At 37.0% G+C, this 25,687-nt stretch overlaps 1 protein-coding gene across 1 annotated transcript in view; it reads left to right on the plus strand.

Moving 5' to 3' along the window:
- LOC121086562 overlaps positions 1-25,687 on the plus strand; it is a 98,192-nt gene that overhangs the window by 25,789 nt on the left and 46,716 nt on the right. Inside the window, exons 13-33 of the mRNA XM_040590467.1 lie at positions 1,593-1,751; positions 2,470-2,588; positions 3,657-3,926; positions 4,937-5,092; positions 5,549-5,733; positions 6,521-6,703; positions 8,075-8,166; positions 8,339-8,508; positions 9,723-9,882; positions 10,959-11,038; positions 12,261-12,441; positions 13,665-13,820; positions 15,772-15,905; positions 16,883-17,041; positions 18,153-18,333; positions 20,176-20,387; positions 21,953-22,141; positions 23,018-23,157; positions 24,582-24,744; positions 24,855-24,941; positions 25,449-25,583. Of these exons, the coding sequence (XP_040446401.1) occupies positions 1,593-1,751; positions 2,470-2,588; positions 3,657-3,926; positions 4,937-5,092; positions 5,549-5,733; positions 6,521-6,703; positions 8,075-8,166; positions 8,339-8,508; positions 9,723-9,882; positions 10,959-11,038; positions 12,261-12,441; positions 13,665-13,820; positions 15,772-15,905; positions 16,883-17,041; positions 18,153-18,333; positions 20,176-20,387; positions 21,953-22,141; positions 23,018-23,157; positions 24,582-24,744; positions 24,855-24,941; positions 25,449-25,583 (3,311 nt within the window). The remainder of the gene's footprint in view (positions 1-1,592; positions 1,752-2,469; positions 2,589-3,656; positions 3,927-4,936; positions 5,093-5,548; positions 5,734-6,520; positions 6,704-8,074; positions 8,167-8,338; positions 8,509-9,722; positions 9,883-10,958; positions 11,039-12,260; positions 12,442-13,664; positions 13,821-15,771; positions 15,906-16,882; positions 17,042-18,152; positions 18,334-20,175; positions 20,388-21,952; positions 22,142-23,017; positions 23,158-24,581; positions 24,745-24,854; positions 24,942-25,448; positions 25,584-25,687) is intronic.

Raw genomic sequence — 25,687 nt, forward strand, 5'->3', positions numbered from 1 at the left:
GTTCACCTGATGATGTGGCTTGTGGTTTGGAGGGGGCTTGTTCCCTTCTGCTTAGAGTTCATACAGAGAGAAATTGCATCAGCCTGCAAAATACTGTGAAGGTGTACCCTGGTGACTCTCCTCCTTGTTGCTCCATGCAGAAAAAAGAAATGGATTTATGAGAGAACTCTAGTAGTCCATGCAAAATGTTGTATGTTTTAAACAGTTTATTGCAGTACTCATTAATTTTGTTAATTTTCTTCCTTTGTCTTCAGTTGATGTAACACCTTAACGATTCATATAATAGACTTTTGAGTAACAAGAGCTTTTGAAGGCATAGAGCTCATAGTAGTTTTTAGTTGCCACATTCAGAAAAAGAAATATGAAAAAAAGAAGTTGTATTCTGAAAAATGCAGTTGTATCAGTGTTCAGCGTCAGTGCATTGAACTGGTGCTGGAGCCTAATATCTTACCTTCAGGAGAAAAAAGCGCCTTTTGTAAGAACCAGGCTCCAGAACAACACATGAAAAATGTTTGCCCCCCACAACGCAGTGCGTACATGGCCAAACCATGAATCAGCACAGTGTAATGCACAAATATTAATTCTGAATCACAACTGTTTAACTGTATGTGCTTTTTTTTTTTCCTTTGAAGTGCATTTGGAAATGTACATTGCACGGTATAGGAAGATTTTTTTTGTATTGGAATGATTTGTTTGTTGTATGTAAATGGAAACTTTATTGCCAGTTTCTCTTACAAATTCTGCAGTGTTTTTGCCAGTGTTCATGCAGGGTATCTGATTTAATCATAGGCTTGTAGAATGGTTTGGATTGGAAGAGACCGTAAAGATCACCTAGTTCCAACCCCCTGCTATGGGCAGGGACACCTCCCGCTAAACCAGATTGCTCAGAGCTCTCTGTGTGTGTGTATATGTATATATGCCTCTCTACATTCAAAGTTGCTTAATGCTTACCTTTAAAAGGCTTTGTTTATTCCTGTTTATAGTTGTTAACTGTTATTTTAAGATTTTCATGTGCTTTCTGTCTATCCCAGACTTAAACTATTTTTTTTAATGTTTCAGTACACTGGGTCAGTGATTTTTCAAGAACAAAATGAGTGATGCTGCCAAAGTTAAAGTTTAAAATCATCTTTTAAATGATTCTTTTGCCTCTGTTCTTCTAAGAGGGAACAGAAACAGTCCAATAATATTTGAGCTGCACAGCCTGCTTCTAATGTCTCTATTAGTCGTCTCTTTTTTTTTTTTTTTAAACATTCCTTTGAATTTAGTATAGAAAATCCTTTTCAAACAGTAAATAACCAGGTTAACCTTGCCTGCCTAGGTTATCTGAGAGGTGCAAATGCAACTAGGGAGTGAATGACCCCTCATGTCATGTTGGAAAGAAGAAGACAGTATTTAAAAAAGCTGACTACGGTAAAGATAGATGCATCAGACTGATTTTAATTGGTGCTGAAAAAGCATTAATTCTTTTGGGTCAGGGGAATGGTTTAGGGTTAATTCTGGTATAAATAAATAAATAAAAAGGTTGCCTGTATCAGTTTTTAAAACTTTTTTTTTTCTCTAATTTCCATATGCTTTTCTTTGTTTAATTTAAGTGGGCTCCTTTGTGTGGAGTCATCTCTCTCAGCTCCTGGAGACAGATGATCCACTGAAAGGGCACCTTAGAGATTCTATTCCTGATGAAATCCTTAGCAGAGATTTTGACCGAGAGACATGGAAATACTCCTCATACTCGGATGTCACGTTCCACTCAGGTATGTGGTCTTTTAGAACTTAATGCTTTGTAGCATATGGATTATTAAAATCCCACGTGGCTTTTCTGGTCTTTTACATCTTGCCCCAGAGAATTTTAATTTTATAACTTAGTAGTACCCAGATATGCATATGGAGGCTTGATTCTTCTCTGACCTTAATTGGAATCTATCAAATGTAATTCCAGCAAGCCAGATACCATGTAAATTTGCCTTTCGTGAGAGAGGAGAATAAGAACCAATGAACTTTTGAGATGACTTTTGCGAACATCAACTTTTGACTCCTTCCTTCGTGAGTTTCCTTTGCAGCATCAGGGGATTGGGATGTAGGGATTTTTTACTCCTGATTCATGTGCTTTCCTTGGTATAAGAAAAGATTCAGACTCATTCTTTCCTGTTTTACTACCTGTTCATAATTTGTTTTTAGCAAAAATGCTAGATAGTATTTTTCAGAGTAACATTCTGTCCATCTATTCTAGTGCAGTTGTGTACGATATGTATGGTAAATGCTCGTCTTTTAGTGTTAGTCAGATAACAGGCTTTTGGTAATGTCCATTAAAGTCTTTGCAATACTAAAATGTTAAATAATTTCAACTGTTGACAATGTTTTATTCACTATCTCAATGAGCAGAGTTGCAGTTTCCCAAAGAACGATGAGATTTGCAAAGTATATGAGAATAGCTGTCTCCAAATGACAGACATCTGATATTTTCTGTTGCAGCTGGTGCAGGTGCAAATATGGAAGCATCGGTGGTCTTTTCTCCTGCATCTTTTCTACCACGATCAGTCATGACAAATTTGACTGTTCACCTTATGGGGCAGGCTGTAAATCTACTGGAGGCAAGTTTATGTGTTATTTTTTTTCCATCCTCCTTCTCAAGGGACACTTAGTGTATTGAAGTAAAAAGAAATATTTTCTATTTTCCCATTACAGTTTCTTTAGCAAGGTATGCTTTTCACTGCTGCAGCAAAGTTGCCTCAGACTGTTTCTCCTTTGTGTGATAGACCTAGTCATAATAAACCCACTTTCACTCTGATAGTACCATACACTAGCCAAGTGAGTTTTATTTAGTTCTTGTTGATTCACATGAAAGATAAAAGTCAAAGCTTTCTGAGACTGTTGGTCTAGCTCCTGTTTAGGATAGTAAGATTCCTTTGGTTGACTTACAGTGGAAAATAGATGGGCTTGGGTACACCATTCCTTTAATACAGTAGATAGAGTTGTGTATTCCTAACTGAGGTCACTGTTTTAGTCCCGTTGAGCATCCAGTGCCTGGGATATTTAAATGGCCTGCCTGCAGTCTCATCATCTTTACTTGTGCCTCTACTGTGCCTCCAAGAGAAAGCAGTGTTTGGCATACAGACTCTATTGCAGATAAAGATGTGTATGTGGAGGAAAGAATTTAATGTAGCCTTCAGATAACAAGTTTAAGCTTGCAAGGGAACAAAATATGTTTTTCAGTGTTACATACCCTGGATTTACATGTGTTAGTAATACTATTTAAGTCAAACTGTCAAACGTAATCTTATTTCAGGAGCATTAAAAGGCTGTACTATTGTTTTCCAACCAAAATACTGATTGTAACATGCTAAAATATCAGTAGCTCTAACTGTCCCATCATGGTGTAAATGAACCAGTATCTGAATAAAAAAGGATTTTTATTTTGTACGGAGCTTCACATAATCGACAAACTGAAGAGTTTTTACTGGAAAGATTTAATACTGAAATGTGATACTGCATTAGGTAGGATACTAAACTTTGTAGACCACTGTGATCTTGTATGGCAAACCTGTACAAAAAACTAAGGGTTGCATCTGGATGTATTTTTTAAATTTCTGCCTATAGACCTGGATGTGGCTTATGCATCCTCATTGTCAGGCATTTCAATGCCGTATGCTTTCCTCTAGGTTGGTGTACGGTTAGAGAATGCTGAAACTTTTGTGCAGAAGATTTTTGGGCAGAAATCTGCTACTTTCAGTGACTATTTTTTTACAAACACTAATGAAAGAAACCACAAGTCCGAAAACCCAGTGGAAACAACAGGAAAAGTCAAGCAGAGGAAGCGATACAGCCCTGCTGATCAGCTTGTGACCCAGTCTGGCAAGCCAAAGTCGAGAAAAGCTTACCAGAATTGTCCTGGTAGAAAGTACAGTAAGATGAATGAGTTAGTCAAAAAGGTAACTGACTATGTGGATCTTGGAAAAATTAATGGCGTTCCCCAGGTAAACTTAGAGCCCCATCTAGCGCTGGGCAATGGCTGTGTTTGACTCCTTTGCATAAAGCACGTGTGACTTGTTCCGCTCACTTGCAGAGAACTTAACAGCTGCATAAAATAAAAATCAGCAAGGAGTCACATCTTCAGTATATCAGATTTTATTGTCTCATAACAATGACTCTCAGCCAGGAGAATATGTTGCCTGTGTTTTAGGATTCCTCTCATTATTTTGAGCTCTGATCCTTTTTATAGTGCTGTTCTTTTGTCTGTTGACTTCCGCAGCACTGTAAACAGCTGCTTGATGTTAAGTTCCTGCGTCATGCTGTTTGTGTTGTGACTTCCTAGTTTGATGTTGAATGTTACATTAGCTCTTTGTGAATTTACCCATGTTTGGAGAGAGCTATGTTCTATGTATATAACAGGAAGGCTTTAGGAATTTACTTCAATTGGTGATGTCTTGTCTGGAAAACTTGAGGACCACAATTCATTTAGTCTTAGACCATCTCTCTTCTTGGGACTCATCTTAGAGTTTCTTCTTAGAGTGTAAGCTCACGTGCATGTTGTGTTGCTTTTGTATTGATTCATAAGGAGGGAAAAAGCAAAATTTTTACTTATTAACAGTTTATTTAGCAGTCACAGCACCCATAATGTATTAATTTAGATTGTATTTTTCAAAGCTTCATCTGTTTGTGGGTATGTGTTGCAATACTTCTTTTGCCCTGTTGTCCTAGGACTAGACATCAGCTGTGTTCATAGTGAAAGTCAGCTTGTGTGACGTGGAACTGAAGTTTAGCTGGAAAGAACAGATACTAATCCAGGGTCTTCAGTGGTCTTGAAATATTTATAAAAGGGAGCCTAATGTCTGTTTACTAATAACATAGTCTGCACTGAGGAATTGTTCATTATGAGTTTGAAAGGAAATGAATATAAACATCGTTATTTTCCTGATTTATTTCTTTATCACACTATCAGTTCACTGAGAGAACAGTGAGAAAGGAGGCACTGAGATGTAAGCTAAGCATGAAAATCTTTGGAAATGAACTTAGCTTCTTGGATTGTGAAGATTTAAGGAAACAAATGAAACATTATTCTTTAAGTCTGGCTGCGTTGGCTGTTAAACTTCTGAAGGTAAAAGGAACCTTTTTTTCTATTTGAAACTAAATGCCTTGAGAAACTACTTTGACAGATATATAAAAGGTACAAAATACTACTTACTGTTTCTAAACTGAACTCTAAAAGACACCAGTATATATTTGGTTTAAACAGCATTCAGCACATGAGGCAAGGATTTGTTCTGTTGTCTGATGGTTCTTAACTCTTGCTTTTCCCGTTCAAACTGATCCATGCTTAAATGAAAAATAATTCTTTCTTCAACTGGGGTAGGACTAGTGTCTAACTCATGCCCTGGGCAGATGCATGCTTTGGGCTGCTTTCTACCTTATTTCCCAAATCAGCTCAATTAAAAACACTTTCACAGCAGACAAATGCAGTGGATAGTTACATCTGGAAAAATTCTTGGAGGCTGACTTTATTACGCAAAATAAAATTCTTTTTTTTTTGTTTGTTTGGGCTTTTACACCATAGGGGCAAGAGGTCCAGTTTAATAAAAGGATCAATTTGGCCACTGAAGAATTTCAGTTTCCAGCAATTTCAGGCTTTCCTGTTCAGCTGGCAGTCAATGCCTCAGCAGCAATCAACATAAAAATCAAAGGGAATGCAGATTTCAAACAGCAGTCCAATTTCTTTCTGAATGGATATATTAAGCCAAGGTAATAACAGCTGCAAACGTGTCACACATATTCCTGATGTCAAGTAACAGTTTCTGACATGAAAGTTTTGTGTGAACGTCTGTTGTAATTAGTTAGGAGATTCCTGAACAATTCAAGCAGTCATCAGCCTTACACTGCTGAATAGTTGCTTTGCTACAAGGACACCAGTGGTTTCTTATCCTGCCTGTCTGATTTTGACTTCTGTTGCTGTGCTTTTCCAGTACTGTTTTAAGCTGACTATTCCTCATTATCTCTAAATCAAATTCCTAAATGCTTGTATGCAGATGATTTTTTGAATGCTTTGCCTGTTATGAGGATGTCATTTTGGATTTTTCTCAGGGTCAGATATAGTTACAGGTTGTAGATCTACAAACCAATGGATGATTTAACCCGCTCTTTCGTTACCAGGCTATTGTAGCTTTTTGTACGTATGAATATATTTACTAAGCTACACTAAATGCTGTATAGACAGGGATACACTTACAGCATGATACTTAGTCCTAATCGCTTTTCCTTTCCTGATATTTCATGATGAAGTATGGATTCACCTCCCTTACTTAGATTTAGTTAAAGTGTACTATAATTCACATTAGAAAGTGTATGTCTGTGTACATACAATTTTTTTCAATTATTTCCTGAAACAAAACTCATGGTTTTAATCCTAGAATATACTGTGTTATAGCATCAAACACTATGTATTTATTGAAGAGGATGAGCCTATGGTTTAAATTAAGTGCTTTAAAAAGAAAGTGCTTTTCATAGAATATGTATCTGAATCTTTCAACAGTGCATTTGTCCAGCTTTCTGTCCAGATGGGAACTGTGGGAGCTCTGGGACAAGCTGGCCTAAGCTGGTTAACAGGAATGAGAACATCTACTAGTCTTGATGGGGGTATCCAGGTGAAAAAAGGGCAAGAGCTCAAAGTTTTCTTGAACACTCCAGAAGAATCTATGGAGATAATTAATTTCAGGTAAGATTAAGAGAGAGAAGACATCTTCCTAAGATAGTAACCATGATAACTTTCTTGAATCAAAACTTAACTAGCAGACTTATTAATAGAGCAGAAATATATTTTGGCAGAAAACAAATTTTCAGTCTGACTCATAGTCCAAATCTGTCATTCAGAAGAAAAGGGGAAATTACTCTGTGCAGTTTACATTGTTTACCATAAAAACATACATTCAAATCAAAGCCTTATGATAAAAGTTTTAAATTAATTTTTTGATACTCCCCTATTTTTTCCTACTGAATGTCATAGAAAACTTTTGTTGTCACTGGAACTTTAGTGTCCAAAGAATCTAGTTCAGGGTATTAAAGTGGTGGAGGAAAAGCTTAGCATTAATTCTACAGATGGTATTTAGCAAAACACTGGAGTAATTTGGAATACAGTACTGACAAGGTGTACTCATACCCTTTTAGTGAGTTCTTAGATTCTTTAATGTTAGGTAAAAGTTACATTGTAAAATACTACCTCAACAGCTGTTGGGTGTTATGCAGATTAGTTGTGTTAATGCAAACTAGCCTTTTTAGCTCATTGTTTTTTTCTGCTGGTTTTCTTTTTTCTTTGGATTTCTAAATTTGATAAAGTCCAAATAGAGGGCACATATTGTAAACGACATGTCAACTACATGTCTCTTAGACATGACATCAGATGAGTGAAATATTTGCAGTATGTGGATTGTCGTTCTGTTGTATTTCTCTTGATTTGGGATGTTGCAGTACTATAGGATATGCAGTTCAGAAAAGAGCTAAAAGGCTCAGGACTTTGCATTTAAACCATCCATTCCCTTAGGACTCTTGGAAATTTACTGATTTAATTCTGTTTCTGTCAGCTAGAATGGATGACAGACCAGAGTGAAGGTTGGAGTAATTACAGACCTGTATGTTGTGCATTATTTGAACAAAAGACTGACTGTAAAGTCATTGCGTTAACTCTCTTGCTCCCATCAAGTGCAGAGATCATGATTCTTGCACAAGCAGTTCAGTGAAGTTCTGGAACTTCAGACTGGAATGAAACTGATGCCCATATGTAGCCTAAGGGGCAGGGGAATCTAGAAGCCAGGAAGGGAGTGGAGTTGCAATAAGCTGACCATTGCCCAGAACAGAGAAATCTGATACTGACTGTGAAGAACTGTAGAAGAATCTCAAGATAGTGACAGATTAAACATGGAAACTATGAATGAAAATTGGTGCTAATTAGTAGAAATGTAGTCTGACCTTAGCAGAACTTAATCTTTCTTGGTTTTACCATTTGGGAGAAGATGGCATATAACTGAGAATTTTGTTTAAATATTGCTGTAACCTTAGCATAATTGTTTTTAAGTTAAATTCTTGGTTGTAGCTCTAAACTTTACTTCACAATGGTGGACGAGACAGAAGATTTAGATGTTTTCCAAGACCACACAGAAACCAGATCTTGCACTGGGGAGGAAGGTGAGTCTAGCTATAATGCTTGTCTTAGAAATCTGATCATTCAATATCTATAACAGATCATTCTAATCAGTAGACTTTTTGTCTACTAGTTCTGAAAGATCTTCAGTGCAATGTTCATTTTCATGTTTTCTTTGTTGTTCTAACTGAATGTTTGACTGTTGTCTTCCACCAGTGTCTGAGATTATTGGCTGGCAGCTGTGTTCTGAAATGTCATATCCTGACTCAGCCAATGGTTTGGGTTTCCCCCTTACTGGACCTTTGAGAGTGGCTGTCACATTAACTAAGCAAGACAGAGGCCTGCAGCAGTATGTTGTGGAAGCTGCGTATACCTATATTCCTCAGGTACCATTATGGCATGTTTTAGTTTATTATGCTGATGAAAGAATGGCAGTAAGTACCTCAGTACCATATATTCAACTTAACTGGTTTTCAAGGTCTACATTATTGTTATTTCCATGCCCATTATAGTGGGAAAATAATGATGAAACAAATGACTGATGCTGATAGCAGGTACATACTATTTCCATATACAAACCAGTGTACATGAATATCAAGTCATTTCGTTAGATAAGACTGATAGAGCTGGAAGTAGAGACCAGGATTTTTGGCTTGGTGCCAGTACTATACAACCTGGCCTCATTTCGATGACTTGTTTTCTTTGTGACAAAAAACCTCAAAACCCAAATTGTTGATTTACATTAAACACCTTGTTTGAAAGTAGAAGTTAGGCCCCAGTGAACCCACTCCAGAAGGGTGTCAATTTTAATGTTTGTTTGGGCAAGCCCAGGGAAGGAATGGTTTTCAGCTTCTGCGGGACAGTAAGAATTTATGGCTTTGTCTAAAATGATAGTTTAGGTGCTTAACAGGGCAGTGGCTAGAGTCTTAACTTCTGTCACAGCCCAAGTATGCTGCTGGACATGAGATAATTCTTTTTACTGGGAGACAATTTGGGCTTTGGCTGTATTCAAACATTGCTCAGTATCTCTAAGATGGTGAGATAAAAGCAATAAGCAGAGTAACATCCCTTTTTCTGACTTTCTCAAACAAAAGCTGCAAAGGGAACAGGCATTTTTTTCTGCCAGAGTATCTGACAACTGTAGGCAGGGCAAGGCTGAAACTGTCAACTAAGGCACACACTGCAGGGTCATGGCGCTGTGTTGTACCGTATCCCACCGCTGACACCAGAGTGTAAGGGCTTAAGGCAGCCCTGCCAAAATCTAGTCACTTAGGCCTGAACTGTAGAGCTTGAATTTGTAACTGGAGGTGTGGTCTGATTTTCCATAAATGTTGGCAGGATTCAGTGTGATTTCAGGAGAAGGTCAGTGTGCTGTGAAATTCGAGGTGTTCAGACAGTGTTTCCCAAGACAAACACTGGACAGGGAATGGAAAGTGCAGCCTTGGAAAAACAGGAATTGATTGCTGAAAATCTTGAAAAGCAGATAGGTGAAAAATTACTGTAGTAGTGAAGTTAGCTGTGATGATGTGATGTAACTCAGTGTGGTAGACTGTTTTGTAAATGCTGTGCCAATTGCAAATGTGGTTATCCTTTCTTTCAGGAGAATTCCTGGATCCCAGATGAAGCTGTCCTTCACTTCTTCATTGGGACTCCAAAGTCAGATTTGAAAAGGGATCTTGGTGTTGACCTAAATTTTAGTGTACCACAGAAGAAATTCAGAATCCAGTTTATGCAACCTAAGAAAAAAATTGAGATTGATGGTAGGTTTTTCAACTACAAACCAGGTCATCAGTTAATGTCAGTTAGGAAAACTTAATCAGAATTAACAGAGAAATGTATTTCAGTCAATAATCTAATGCTAAAACTACATTATTGTGTGATAGCCATTCAGTTTACTGCTTTAGGTAACAGTCATTTCTGGTGGTTTTTGCATCTTTGTTAAGACTGTTATGCACAGTCAGAGGTTCAGTACCTGGTTCACAAACTCACATTAAAGAGGAAAGCTGTTATCAGTATAGGTGACGTTAAGGCTAAGAAACACAGTGGAATGTTCTGTAATCTTTTAGGTATGCTAAACTGGCCTTACTGTTCCTAAATTTAAGTTTGCTATGATCTGTTAGTTATGATATGAAATTACTTGTTGCCAAGTCAGTTAAGTATTGACTATGATATTGCCGTGCATTATAATTTAAAAGTTACATTTCAATCACAGTGTACATAGAAAATAAAATCGGCTAACCCGCTGATGAAATAGAAACTGAGAGATACATGGTAATAATATAGACAAGATATTTCAGCCTCTTTGAACATGCTCGTCAGGTGACACTTTGTTTTGTTGTGAGGTATTCTACCCTATCATGTTTAGAATTTGTCCCTCCAGCTGTGGTGGTTTTGGTTGTTTGGTTTTTTTTTTTCCAATCCTGGTTATTTTCAAATGAATTGCCTGGAAGATTTACCTACACTGCGCAAATCTTTGTGTGCGCTGTGTTCTGAGCTCATGAAATGTCTCCACAGTACAACAAAGCTTACAAGTTTTAACATAGGCCTGAAGGAAGCGTTTAAATCACTTCCAGAACTAAGCTGGTTTGGTGGAGACAGCTTCATTGTCTCTTGTCAATTAGTATTCTCAGAATGTCCTTTCAAAATGAGATGGGTATTCTGAGGACACTTCAATGCCTTTGCGAACGCTATTTCCTTTGCTCTGGTATTTACTATGTTTTTTCTTTGTAAACAAACTGTTCACAACAATGGCAAACTATCGTTTGGGTACAGTTTTATGAAGCATCACTGAACAGTGTATATCAAGAAAAAGTAAACAATTTTGTTTTTCTCCAAGGGAGAATTGAGTTTTCTAAAAATTCACGAATTGGACACCTGGAGCTGATAGTAGATGACCAAGATGTGTATTACATTAAGGTATGTTTTCAGGTCATGAGCTCTCATACTAGCATGAATACTTTAATAAAAGCACAGCAAAGAAAGGCAATAAAAAACTCACATACTGAAAAATAGTTTTGTGGGCAATTCATCAGAGAAATTACCGGTTCTCTTTATTAAATATTTTTGAGACAGACTCAGTGTTAAATTGCTGTGTTTTAAGAGCTTTTGAGACATTGCTTCTGCAAGTAATCTAAAGCAATTTTTTCACATTCAGATGTACTCAAAACCTTTGGTTGCTTCCAGTGTTAGGTCAGTAGAGAAGATCACATTGACTCCTGTGGGCTTTGGCTTATTATCTGCATATTCAGTCATGCAGTTTTTCAGACCTGTGTTCTGACTGTGCATAAAGACTCTTGAGTAAGCCTAGGCTAATTTCTTCACTTTTGTGCACTCTATAGATGTAAGAATCGATGAGATACAGTTCTTTACATTGCAGAAATTGTTTTTGCATTTTTTTGAAGTACTAGGGACTAAGAAAGAGAATGCCAATGTCTGAACTCTGAAATGAAAAAGCAAACAAAAATGCATGTAGGAGTTTATCACTGAAACCCTACTGACATTTTTGTTTATATTCCAGGACTTGAACAATTTTTTCATTATCCAGTTGATACCTATAGCAGGATGACGTTTTATGTGGGCCTCCAAAGCCAGTTGGTTTTAAATACACAGCATTTTCCTACAGTGAGCACATTATTTAACAGATTTTTTTTTTTTCTAGAGTAATATTTAACAAAGACATTTTGGATGTTTCTCACAAACCCAAATGCTAATTAGTGTTGCAGATTGTTGCATTTGCATCTAGTCCAACCTAAATCTAGTTACCTCTGTGAGACTGCCAATATTTTGAGTAACACCGTATTATTTTTTGGCCCAGGATTGTAATGTTCTTAGTGATTTCAGTCACTCTGAAGCTAGCAAGATGTGAAGGAAATAACATCTCACACCACTGTGATTTTTTTATAACTGGAAAAACAAATCTATCCTTCATCCCCATTATTTACTAACAGCAAGTTTTATGGTCAGCAGGGGTGAAAGGAAGCTTGTTGGGTGTATAGGAAAAAAATCTCATTTCTTCCTCCTTTCCTCTCATTTCTGAAATGCCCAAGTTTATAGTATTGTTTTCTCAAAACTTAATCAATTTGTACTGTTGAGTGGCTTGGGTTTTGGTTTTGGTTTTTCATTTGTTTGTTTATTCTAGGGTATGACAGATTTGCAGATGCTGAGTGGGGAGCAGAGATTCATGACCCAACTGGAGGTAAAGCTGATAAAGCAAAGCAGTCCTATCATTCTGTCAGGAAACATCACTAAACAACTTGGCAAGAAGATAGCTTTTTCAGTATCCCTGAATAATTTATTGAAGGATGCTGCATTTCTTTCAGGTTAGAGGACAATAACTATTTGCCATGTAAAAGTTCTGGAGCCCTTATATATTAAGGTTGCCTGACTTTGGATACCTATTTCTAAAGTTCCTTTGAAATTACTAAGACTGCTTTTTAAAATTATTATCCTTGTTAAATTAGTACTAACATGTATTTCAGAATAATAGGGGTTATAAAATAAATTGGTTTTTAAGTCTGGTTTTAATTACTGTTGAAGAGAGTGGGAAAAATAAGATGTAAAGAATCACTTAACAAAAAGATGCCAAAACAATAACAACTTTTAGAATATTTTCTGGCTTTCACTCTTGGTTGTACAAAACAGTGCAGAGACACACATATGTCACTAAGTGTCTCTTAAGACCCTTGTTCTAAAAATCCTGAAGTCTTTTTTTTTTTTTTTTTTTTCCCCCACAAATATGCTTAAGAGAAAGATAGAAAGTGTCAGAAAGAGGGCTTTATTATTTGTATAACATCAGTTCATTAAAACTGATGTTTAATGAACATCAGTTCATTAAAAGGTGAATTAATACAGTGGAATAAACCAGTAAGGTTAGACCTTAAGTCTAAGGCTCTTATGTTTTCCTTAATACCTTCTTACTGTAGTCTCCATGTGGTAAAGGCATTAAAATGTCACAGCATTATGCAATATTTTCAAATAAAAGTAAAATGTAAGGAATGCAGAATGTCAGTTTGTTTTTTGGGAGATCATTTTCTGGTGAAATTTTCATCCTTAGCTTTCATATGGATTGCCAGTGTTTGCATCTGAAAATGGTTCTGGTCGGATTTCAAACTCTTATCCCCTGAGAACTAGGCTGCACCAGTTCTGTTGCAAAGCCGCAGCCTTGCTTTGACTTAATGTAGAAGTAAATATCCACATGTTCATATTAGGTCTTAGGTAATTAAAAGATCAGTCTGTTAGAATTTATTTCCTTTTAGAATCAGCTTTGACTGGATTAATTTTACTAAACTGTAAGCAGTATCTGTGAAATGTGGTCTGCAGGCTGTATATGTAGTCATATACATATGAGAGAAAGAGAAAGAGACTGAACATTCAGCTTTTTTTTTTTTTTTTTTTTTACTGCACAAGGAGTACATCATGGGATTCCTCAGTCAGGTGGGATGAGACTGAATGCATTTGTGTGTTTCCCACTGTCGTATTCCATTTACTAGCTAAAGTAACTTCATGTTCTACCACTTTATAATCACTTCTACTCTTTTTGTAGCACTTCTGGAGAAAAAGGTTGATGATAAACTGAGACAATACTCATTGGAAGGGGAGACTTTCCTTCCAGGTGTTCTTGGAGTTCATGTCATTGGTCTTCTCCAGCAACGTGAGGGCTTGTGGTCTCATGGTTTGAGGATAAAGCATGGACTCCTAGGTACAGTAAAAAAGAGGGGAAGTAAAAACATTCTGTTGGTCTCATTTTTCAGCAAGCCAGTAACTTCTATGACTAGGACACTCTCTTAACAAGAAATATTTCAGTTGATTTTCAAACTGTGATCTGAGGCCTAGGACAAGTTTCTCTTTTCACTTGGATAAACTTTACGCTTTGAGTCTGCATATAAAAAACAATTCATTTTTTTAATGTGCTTTTCACAAGCATGTCCAACATTTAATTAAAAATCACTACTTCAGTGGGAATTGCTCCTAATTGGTGTTCTCAGATGTCTATGCAAAATGAATAGTTGCATACATACGCTTAAAAATATGGGGGACTGTTTCTAGGAAACAGTTGGCTGTGTTCTTGTGGCTGCGGTGTATGAACTGCATTCATTTTATTGGACAAAGCAGGAGAACATCATTATATCAGAGTATTGGATAATTCTAATAGCTAGTCCTGATAGCATTTTAGGGTGATTGTATATGTAAAGTATGTTGCACATTCAGAGAGTATGTAGCAATATCACTAGTGTGAAGTTCTCTTAGACCTACAGAGGTATGACCCCATTAATTTTGCTGAAAATGGCATGCTGATCAGAGTATTTTATACACACAAACAGAACATACCTGAACACTTAAAACAGTATTAGGTGATGCTGAACTATAGCTATGTAATTATGAAATTATATCAAAATACAACTTAAGTTCTAAGTATATAAACCCAGTTTGACAACTGTTCTGCCTGAAGTGGTCAGCAGGTGAATGCTTGTAGAAGTGCTGAATTTAAAAAAGAAAAAGAAAAAAGTAATCTTACTCATTGGTTGAAACTTCACATTCTTTATTTTAAGGTTTTTTCTCAGTGACCACAAGGGCTAGAAATTCATTATTGCTTTTTGTTTAAGATGTAGCATCATGTAATATCGTGATGTTGGGTGCTGAGTGGTTACAGAAAACCATCAAATATTGTGAGGGCCCAAGAAAGCTGTGAAGGTTGATCACGATTAGTTTATAGTCCTTTTACTTAAAAGAAATTTTACCTAAGTAATAAACTTAGTGCCTGCTTTTATTTATTTATTGCTTCTGAAGAAAAAGTGAGTGAAAGAACACGGCAACATGGTAAACATCTACAGAGAGCCTTTGCTTTTCTTAAACAAAATTGGCCTAAATAATTTGATCATTTTCATTCCACTCTTAATACAAAGTAGCTGTTTCAAATTGTCTGAACTTAGAAACAAATTTTAATAATGTAAACAAAGCCCATGTAAAGCCTGTAACATCATTGTTCCTAGGACTTTCATTTGTGGTACAGCTTGTGGGGTAAAAAAATTTGTAATGTCTAACTGATTTTTTCCAACGTTTTACAAGTTATTTTGTATATACAGAGTGTCTGCAGTTGGAAGTGCAAAGCTATTGATTGCTGTTAGGTTGGACTTACCTGAACTTACCTTCCTGCTACACGTGTCAGAAACAGTGTTTTGACAACAACATTGTAGTCTGTAAAATGTGTCTAGATCTAGAGCAGATAGAGAAGATAATTCTTGAGCTAAACGTCATGGTAATGCAGATATACCAGTATTGGTACCAATCTTCACAAACTTTGGTCAGTACTTTTAGGTTGCAGAATATACTGCTAGACCTTTTACATGAATTAAATATCTACTTGTCTTTTACTTTTTACTGGGGTAGTGCTTTTATTTAAATAGGTGTAAATCACTTACCTAGCAAATATGAACTCACTGTTCTTAAATGCACGTTCATTAAATGTGTGCTTTCCTTTGGATTCTTACAATAAATCAACAGGTATATATCTGTAAAAATAGACAAATCTCACTTTTAATGTTTTTGAAAAATAGAAATCTTGAAGCCAATACTGGATTTATACTAATAACATTTTGAAAGTTCAGTTCTGATTTATTTGAATGGGTAACTTTGTGATTTAACTTGAACAGGAGAGGCAAAAAACCTTCATCACGAATGCAGTACGCGGCAAAAGATTAAAGTGGAGACAGGTGCACATGGCATGTACAAACTTGATATTGCACATGAATTTCACTGTATGCAGACTCCGACCTATAATCACAAGGTAGAAATACTGACCAAAGCACTTGTGTGCTTGTGAGCTGAGTACGTTTGTGTCACTCGCATACTGAGGGGCTTAGAGCAATGTCCAAGATACCATTTTTGGATCAGTCTTCTCATCTTGTTTCTCTTTGCTTTCTGTGTAGACAAAGATATCTTGTCAAGTTACTAATTTGTGCAGTCCATTACATCTGTAAGTGATGGAACTCTCCAGTGATGTCATTTTTAATGTCTTAATTCACAAAACTTCTGCAGAATGTTTGTTACAAAAATTTTTGTTATATATAAAAAATAGTATTAATAATTATGTGATTTATCTTGTTCTATCCTTTTCACTAAAAGTCAGGAACTCTCTTTGCTTATTCATCAGAAGTTTTATGTCTGGAAGATAAGGCATTTTATAATGCTTTGTATTAATTTTCTGGTTAGGATTTGTATGCTTAGAAATTTCAGTGTGTGACCCTTTCATGCAGAAAGCAGATCTGTTTAAAATTTCTTGCTTCAGAGGCAGCATGAAGGCAAAGGCTAATGTAAAGGCAAATCACCGTTAAAACTGGGTATTTGCTGCAGAACAGAGTGCTGGCTGAAAAATAAGCTTCTGAATTAAAGGAAAATTTCAGATTTGCTTTTGGTCTAAGTTGGACTGAAGCCAAGAAGTGTTAGGATTTCCCATGAAGCAAGATCTTGCCAAGCTTTGCAGCTGCATGGTGAATCCATGTGAGGCAGTCCATCAGGAGTACTTGATTCCAGTAACCTTAGCTTTTGAGTAAAGTTGTTTGACTGGCACCACATAGACAAAAAGTTTTGGGCTTTTACACTGAATTTATACCTTTTGATGGAACATGATTTTTCTGTGGAAAATTGCTACCCTTTCTGCTTAAGTCTTGCTTGCTACTTGGGAATATTTCTACGGGCAGTTAACAGCAGTGAATAAAAGTGAAAGTGTGGTTTACAGGAAAAAAGTGGTTTTCTGTTCTTTAGGTTCATATGAAACATGAAGTGAGTGCATCTTGGGTTTCCTCTCAGATGGAAGTGAACTATGGGAAACACTGGGATGAAATAAACAACAAGAAGAAACTGCTGATCAGCCAAACATTTAAGAACAGTTCCAGTTCGTCTCTGGTCAACTATTTCATGGAGGTAATCATGACTGTTGAAGAGGAAGACCTTCACTTCCAATATTTAACAGACAAACTAAGAAAAAATTTAGGATAAATTTATTTGTTAAGACTTTTCTTTCCTAACTGTGTTATGTATTAATAGTGTAAGTCAGATATTCAGACCTAATAAGTTTGAGTTAGGTAAGGTTTTAACCCAGGCACGTGTTGGTCACTGACATTTAAAATGAACAAGAGAAAGCCAGTAGATGAATTTTTCAAATACTAAAAAATTTTGGGTGTATTGCGGTCTGAGTTTTTCACAGAGTTTGCACATATAAAATGATGGCAGAGATTTGTGAAGGTTGCTTTGCTCTCACATTGTGGAAGGAGGGTGCAGGTTATAACAACTCAGAATATTACTGCATTTAGGTGAAAGCTGGCATGGAATGCAGTAGCTGAACTAACATCAGACCTGTTATTTTTTATTATTATTATTATTATTTTTAATAAATTGATTTCTACCCTGGATCAGTAAAAAGCTTTCCCTTGTAGTAAAGTATAACTAAAAGCCTCAGAGGCAGTTTATGCCTTCTTTTGAAGTACATTCTGTGGGCTACAAAAAGAAAGAAAATAATTATTTGTATGGGCATACCCTGTTGTCTTTTGTTTTATTTGTAGAAAGTTCTTACAGAAGCTAAAGAAACAATTCCTATAGATTTTTGTGTTATTTCTTAGAAGTTTCAGATCTTCTGTTATTGTCTGAGAATAGGTAATAGTTTTATGAGGTGGGTTGTTACTACTATATTTCCGTAGGGGAGTACCTGTAAGCATAGAATTTGGCTGTGGTCCCAGCACAGACTGACCTAGAGTTACAATCTTTTTTTTTTAATCTTTTTCCCCCAGCAAACTAAATGGTTAAAAATTGGTGGAAATCTTCTGGTTTGAATCTCCAGTAGGTGTAACAAATGTATATTAGAGAAATTGCAGTCTGTAATTGGTCAGCATGCATGAAAAGCTCTAAAGTGAATGGCAGAAGTGCAGAGCAGGGGCACTACCTGTGACCTTCCTGCTACTGTGTGTGTGGAATTAGCCTAGATGAGCCTGAAGATAGGATCGTGTTTTTATTAAAATTTGCTTCACTTGTTTTCCAGTTTACCATGCAAGTCCTGGAAAAACAGGTGAATTATAGAACCCAGCTGCAGCACTCGCACAGCTCTCAGGTTTATTTGCAGAGCAGCACCAACTTCGAGGTGCAGTATAACAACCACGTGCCATTTGTGGCGGGACTGCAGTGGAAAGACGCATCCAGAAATGGCCTGAAGAAGTGGGAAGGTGAAGTACCACAAACCAATTCCAGCCTGTGCTTAGAAAAGCATGCCTTGAAAGTTGCTGCTGGTATTTTGTGAGGTGGTTTTGTGTGAGTGTAACAGGATCATAGAAATACTGGTTGGAAGAGACAGACCCTGGAGGTTATCTAGACCAGCCTCCTGCTCGAATCAGGACTGTTCCTAAAAATAGATTACATCTACTGGGGCTTTGTCTAGCTGTTTTTGAAATCTCCAACTTCCCACAGCCTAGCTGGCTAGCCTCTCCCCCCGGTTTGTTAAGCTCTCAAAGTGCAATTTGTGGCCGTTGTCCCTTGTATTGTCTGCTTCTTTTGAAGGGTTTGTGTGTTCCTCATCTTTGCCATTTACTTTCAAGTTAGCTATAGGCAGCTATTAAATTCCCCTGGTCCTTTGCCAGACTTAACAAGCCTGGCTCCCTTTCTTCTTGTCACAGGTCTAGGCCCTTTATCATCATAGCAGCCCCTGCTGTAGCCTTTCTGGTTTCTCACCACCCACCTTGATCTGGGTGCTTCAGCACCAGATCCAGTGTTGCAGGCATAACCTCTCCTGTGCTGTGCAGGGTGGGGTAGCTGTCTGATGCAATGCTTCTAATGCAGACCAGTAACGTCCTGTTAGCTTTTGACTGAGATAACTGACCAAGTAGTGAACCATGTTTTAAAAAAAATCCTTTGCTCTAGAAAGCGATGAAGTTAGTTTTAAAAGCCTTAGAAAATGGGATACTGAGCAGAATGCTGATAGTGTATTTTAAGCTATAAATTAAACACCTGTGTATATGTATGGATATTTTTTTTAAAATCACATTTATCTTAGACGTTTTGCTTCATGAAGTACAGCAGGGAGCAGGCCTTTATAATAAGAAGAAGCTGTATTTTACATTTTTAGAATTCTTTCCCAAATAGGGGTTAAGTTACAAGTTGTGTGCCAAAAATCAGTTTTCTGCCGTTTGGTTTTGAAGATGGATTGAATGCCACTACTATTTATGCTTCAGTGGATAAAGCTGTATAAATCAGGGCAATGACTGGCTGAATGCATACTGAATTTGCTTTTGAGACTTATTTTTTCAAATCTAGTACACACCATATGTGTGAAAACTTGGATCCTTATTAATGCAAAACAACTAGCTTAATACAGTGGTCTGAATTACTGGATGGTTTTTCTGCTTGTTAAGGTGAAACAAACTAAAGTTAGATTAATTCTGAAGTTTTAAAAATTTGGAGATTACTTTGTGAGTGTCTGTCATAAAATAGTCATGAGTTACTGAACTGTATCACAAGTGAATGATATGATTTGATAAATAACCAGCAAAATTTCAAGTCTGCTAGTGAAATTTCAGCAGCTTGTCAGATATAAACATTCTGGGCTGTCTATAAACTAGTTCCCAGAACAACCTACAAATCTTGTTCAAAATGTTTGTGTTGCAGAGTTAAATTTCTGTGTTGGCATCTGTCAGAACAGCTTTGATTTAGGCCATTATTGTAATTCTGTGAATAATGGTTACAGACTTACAGTTCAGGTAAAGATCTCACGTTTTGTTGCAGATCATGCAATAGAACCCTTTCCTGGTGCCATCTGAGTACTGGACTTCATAAATTTCCATTTATTAGCAAACCTCCCTATGTGTTAAACTGTGTGGTATGTTATGCTAGTGAAGGACATTCATTTCATTATATACCATCCAGGGATTTTGGCAATTGGAAGAGAATAGGTTGATAGTAGCATTTTAGCCTCATTCCAAAACTCCAGCATCTTACGAGCTTTGTTGCAGAGTTAAAATCTACGTAGCTTGAAATTTCATATTTCTGCCAGCTTTAATATATGTGCTTTTCAGGTCAATTAAATATAGACACCCCATGGCTATATCTGTATGCAGCTCACAAACTACATCAGTCTCAGCGTTCTGCTTATTTATTGACTGTGGAGCTGACAACTGGAAAAGCTTTCTCCATTAAGAATCTTATAGTGGAACTAGTCTATAAAGATCAAGTCAATGAAAAGGAAGGGAAAGTCCACATTTACACACCAGCTACCACATACCTGCAGGTTAGTAACATGGTGCTTCCTATAGCGTTCAGCTTTGATCGTAGAGCTTTGTGGTAGACACCCAACAGAACTGTCATCTTACTGAAATAACGCTTGTACAGCAGGCTGTGTGAAGTAGCTTGTTTAAGAAACTCATGCACTGTGTGCCATCTTAGAGTATCTTGAAATGCTTATGTTCATTTGTTTTCTGTGCTTGAATGATGAGCTCGCTATTTTTTCTCTGGGGCAGCCAAATCAGCACAGCCAGGGTGTCTTCATTAGCTTTGAAAAAATGTTAGGGACACCACTTTACTTCCCCTTTGGAACAGGAGTCCATTGCTCCCTGCACAAAGCCCAAATACTTGGTGGCAGATTCTGCCTAGGAGCATACAAATAATAATTACTATTTGAAAGAACAATAGTCAAACTTCTAAATAGGAGCCCAGTGATTACAGCATTCACCTAAATTTGAGGCATTAGATTTAAAGGCATTCTCTGCCTGAGAAGAATGTAACCTGCCTCTTCCTGGAGAGTGTCCTCTTCAATAGGCTGTCCTGTAGTTCATGGCACTTGCTGCCTTTTGATATGTCGTACTGTTGCTAAAAATCCTCCATGAGCGTTTGGAGCTCAATTAATATTAGAGTTCTGATCATGCAGAACACCTTTGCCACTGAGGTGTTTTTGCTGCTTATCCCACTGTACCTCTACAAAATGAATAAGTATCTCTACAGGTAGTTCTGCAATGTGATCAGATTCAGTAGGAAAAATGGTAAGCCTGTTGCAGGCTAGAGTACTGGATAGTTCAGTGGTTAGGAATAATCCTGAGAAGTAAAACTTTCTTTTTTTTGTTGTGACTTAGAGGATGACTCCAGTCTCCCACAAACCTGTGAGAGAACCTTCAATAACAGGTTCTCCATGTGTAGTCTGTCTTTTCTGTTGGAATTCTTTCACTTTCTATGAAATGATTAAATATCCATCAGGTGGAATCAGTATGCCCCGAATTTATGGATTCTAAGCTTCCTCCTGATTTATTTTTAGACTGTACTATGCAAGAGGGGTTTAGAACTGATGTTATCACAGCTGCTGTGCGTTAAGCAATATGATAAACCTCTGTCACTGTGCAAAGTTTAGATTCCTCTTGGAGAAGCCTGATTTCTTATCTGCCTCTGTATGAAGGAGATGAGTGCCTGGAATTTTTGCCTTTCTTTTAAAATCCACTGCAGTTGTCTAAATCTTTAACCAAGCTTTATGCTTAAGGTGTCCCTATTCTGAACTGCAGCTTTCCCTTGTTAGATTACTGCTGGCTGAGGCACAGTGTGGAGGATTGTCAGAAACATTCTTGAATGAGAAAAAATGTTCATTGACTACATTCTTTTCAACTGTTTAGCTTTTTCTCTCTCCCTTGCTCATTATGGCAATTCAGAATATTTTGATAGTAGTAAAGCTGGCACACTAATTCTAATAGTTCTTGTAATGATCATCTCCAAGAAAATGTTTTCTTTTCACCTCTGTGCTGTGCTGCTGGCACAGTAGGATTCTGTCTGTCCTAACTCTGCCAGACTAATGTGTTCACCTTTGTTTTTCAGGCATCCACATTTAATCATCTTGGGAGGAATGTTCTGCATAGCTATAGTGAAATGATATCTCTGTGGAATCAGCTTGTGAAGAATGAGGTTCATTTGGAGAATAATGAACGAGACAAATTTCTCTGCTTTAAGATAAAGAGTACAAAGCAGGAATTTAACTTCACAGCCAGCTATCAGAATCTGCCAATGGTAAGAAAGAATTTCTGTGACTCAGCACTGTGTTTTTCAGGTCTGCCACCTTCCTGAGGGACGTTACTGCTAGTGTTGAAACTTAAACACCTCTACTGCTACTTCTATTTCTGTCTGTTTTGACAATCTGCAATATAAAGCTAGGTTCAAAAATAAAATAAAATAAAAACTTGTGTGGTGGAGTTCTCGCGTATTTGGGAGGCCGACTACAGACAGGAAGTCAGAGAGGAGAGGACAAAGAGAGACTACATGGCTAGAAAGAGAGCTGTAGATGGGATTACTTACATTCAGATGCAAATGTCTGGCAGATGTGGAAGATTCTACTGTCTTGGAGAACCAAAATATCTTGCCTGCTACTGAGTGTAGTAATACGCTGGGTTTATAAGCTATTTTAGCCTCTGTGTCCCTTCCAATCGTAAAGTCATTTTTGCTTGCTTTGATGTCTGCAGCACAGGAAAGGTAATCAGCAGTTTGTCCTCCGAAGAGACACTTGGATCAGTAATTTTGGTCAGTTCCTTGCAGGATGTCTTAAACCAAAAAGTGTTTTTCTCGTAATAGCATTCCATGGTTTGAAATCCAATCAGGTTTTTTATGTAAATGTACTGGTACCAAAGCTAAACCTACTGCAAATAGATTACACTCAAGTGATACATTGTAGGGCATTTGTCTTGTGCTGAAGTTGGCTTTCTACTAATATCACTTCTAATCTATGGAAATCAGGATTAAAAGTGAAGTAAAAAGGGGTTGATCTGTGAAATGACAGCCTCACTGCAATCTGTTGAAGCATGTGGTTTCTATATTGACATTCCTGAATATGAATGCAGTAAATCTGATGAAATTGTTCTTTCCTCTTCTGGTCTCATGATTTGAGTACAGCCTAAGAAGACAAACTTTTCTGTGAAGACTGTATGGAGAGATTATAAAAGTCTGCCTGTCATGCTGCATTTTGAAGGTCAGATAGAAGAGCTGAAGAAGGAGAAGATGATCTATCAAAAACGTGGAACCCTCCATTTCAGGTTCAGTGGTCATATTATTTCTGTCTCTGAAGAATGTTTTGGCCTAAATGTAATGGGCGTCTTGATGCTCTTGGGAAATGTTCTAGGCTTTACAAAGTGGAAGAGCTGCATGCGCAAAGCCTGTACTTCCTCCCATCTGGCTCTCTGGACTTGCTGAAGCACACCAATTTCATTGGCTGGTTATTTGCATCCATGAGCTTTTCTTTTCTTTATTGAAATGACAGTGAACAAAGTTGTCAAAGGCAACAGGCCACGTGTGCTGTGGCAACATTTTTGTTGGCAATTCTATTGGCCGTACAGCCTCCTTTCATGAAAACAGCAGGATTTATGGTATGTCCAAATTTGGAAGTGGTGAGAAGTTGCAAATGCAGATATAATCCTCTGTGCCAGCCAGATGCCTTTTTTCTAGTCCTTAGGAATAATACAGCTACTCTAAAGCCAAAGGTAACCCTCTTAAAACACATAACAAATAGTCTTGTTTAGATTTTTGAACGTGTTTCCATTTCCTGATGAGAATGAGTGTGCTCCTTCCAGAGACTGGCTGTCTCTGAGATGTCCCTCTTCATTATCCGTTAGCAAAACACAGCTTGAAGGCCTTGGTAAAAATGTATACTCAGACTTGAGCCATCTGGATCATCTCTGGGGACATCTCAGCTTTCTTAAGGCATAGTAGGGTCAATAGGAGTGCACAGTCTCCCTTGGGAGCCACTGTACTTCTTGGAGATCGCTGAAAAACCGGGAGATGCCTTATCAGTAATGGAAAAAAATATGCATAAATGAATAACAAAGAGCTGTACCAGATACTCTTAACATGTATAAAGGCAGTCCAGTGTCTGCTTATAGAAGTTAATGCATTTTTCCAAGACATCCAACTATGTAAATGTACAGAAATATTTAATAAAATCCATAACACATTACACTGAAGTAGTAAACTACTATGAGGACTATGTAGTGCCTGAACATCTGTTACACAGGACTCTTGGCAAGCAGATATTCTTACATTGTTTCTACAGAAAGCATAAAATATGGGTGAGATTTTGAAAGCTGCCGTCATAAGTTTTTGGACTGTGTCCCTATTTGAAATGAAGTCTTGGCCATGCAGGTATATAAAGTGTACATACTGGTTATGCATGTCAGAATTTTAGAGCATCACCCTCTCCCATGCTTTTCCAAGCCTTTCCTGAATCCTTGATGGAAACTCTTTATCAGAAATTCTGGTAAATCTGTGTAGTTTGTATGAAGTTGTAATTACACTCTAGTGTAATTTCTTAGAGGTCCTGGTCGTATGTGTTTTGCTTCTGTACCTGACACTGATGGTATCTGCAACTGAAAATTTTGGAATTCAGACTGAACTTAGCATGATTTCATTTTGTAGTTGTCTATTAAGATCTTTTACACTTTTCTTATTCCTTGTTTTGTTCCAGGCATCCTTTTAAAGTGCCCATTCTGCAGAGCTTCCTCCTGTGGGAGACATTTACTGTTGACAAAAAGCAAAAGCACTATTGCATGGAAACAAAAGTTTTGATAAATGGGGTGGAGGAAACAGTTCAAACTCTTACACTTGGTTACCAACCTGAAAACCCCTATGTGAGTTATGTAAGAATTTCCTGTAATCTGACATACCCAAAAAGCCAACAAATGAGTGATTTACTGTATATCTCTTACGTTCCTTACATTTTCTCTCAAATTTTTTTTAGATTTGTGCTGGCTTAACTCATCCTTATAACTACAGCTTGTTCCCCAAAGATGTTGAAATATGCATTTTAACTCACAGTCACCAAAATGTGAGTGTATTTTCCATTAAGTTCATTTAGAATGAGAGGTTAATTACCTGCTTATTTACAGTTTATTGTCTTTTCAGACCTAACTTGCTATAGGTATGTAGTTACCATGTAAATGCTGCAACCAGAAATTCAGAGGACAATGATGTGGTTGGTGCTTCCCTAATACATCGTTTTATATAGTAATATATTACAATAATGTGTCTAGTGATATAATAATATTAATATAACATTTAAAAATATTGTTACCTTTTAATATTATTAATAACAACAAGTACTGGGAAGGAATGGATTCAGGGTTCTCATCTTTATCTAGGTGTATCTATTCATCTTCCTTACCAAATGCAGTTAGTGTTTTCCTTTTGAGCTTTGTGCATTTTTCATTCTGAGCCACAATGTAATAGCTCACAAGTCATTCATTTTTCATAATGTGTAGGGATGATTTATCTCATCTTTCATAATATACAGGGTTAATAATGCTATCCACTTATTCACATTCTTAACACATAGGTGGAGCATGAGCTTGAGACTACCTTGAAGGTCAATAAGGAAGATGTTCTCAGCTTTCTAGGGAGATACCAGGACAAATCCAGTCAGGCAGATTTTAGACATCTTTTACACATTGATGTGGCACATTCATTCCAGGTATTGGTGGTTTTTATTTATGGTGTTTTATTTTTTTATGTCTTGGTGGCTGATTTGCTGCATTTTCTTTAGAATTATAATTGGTTTGTGCTTGTAAACTTTCT

The sequence above is a fragment of the Falco naumanni genome, chromosome 4 (genome assembly GCF_017639655.2).
Source record: "Falco naumanni isolate bFalNau1 chromosome 4, bFalNau1.pat, whole genome shotgun sequence".
Classification (NCBI taxonomy): domain Eukaryota; kingdom Metazoa; phylum Chordata; class Aves; order Falconiformes; family Falconidae; genus Falco; species Falco naumanni.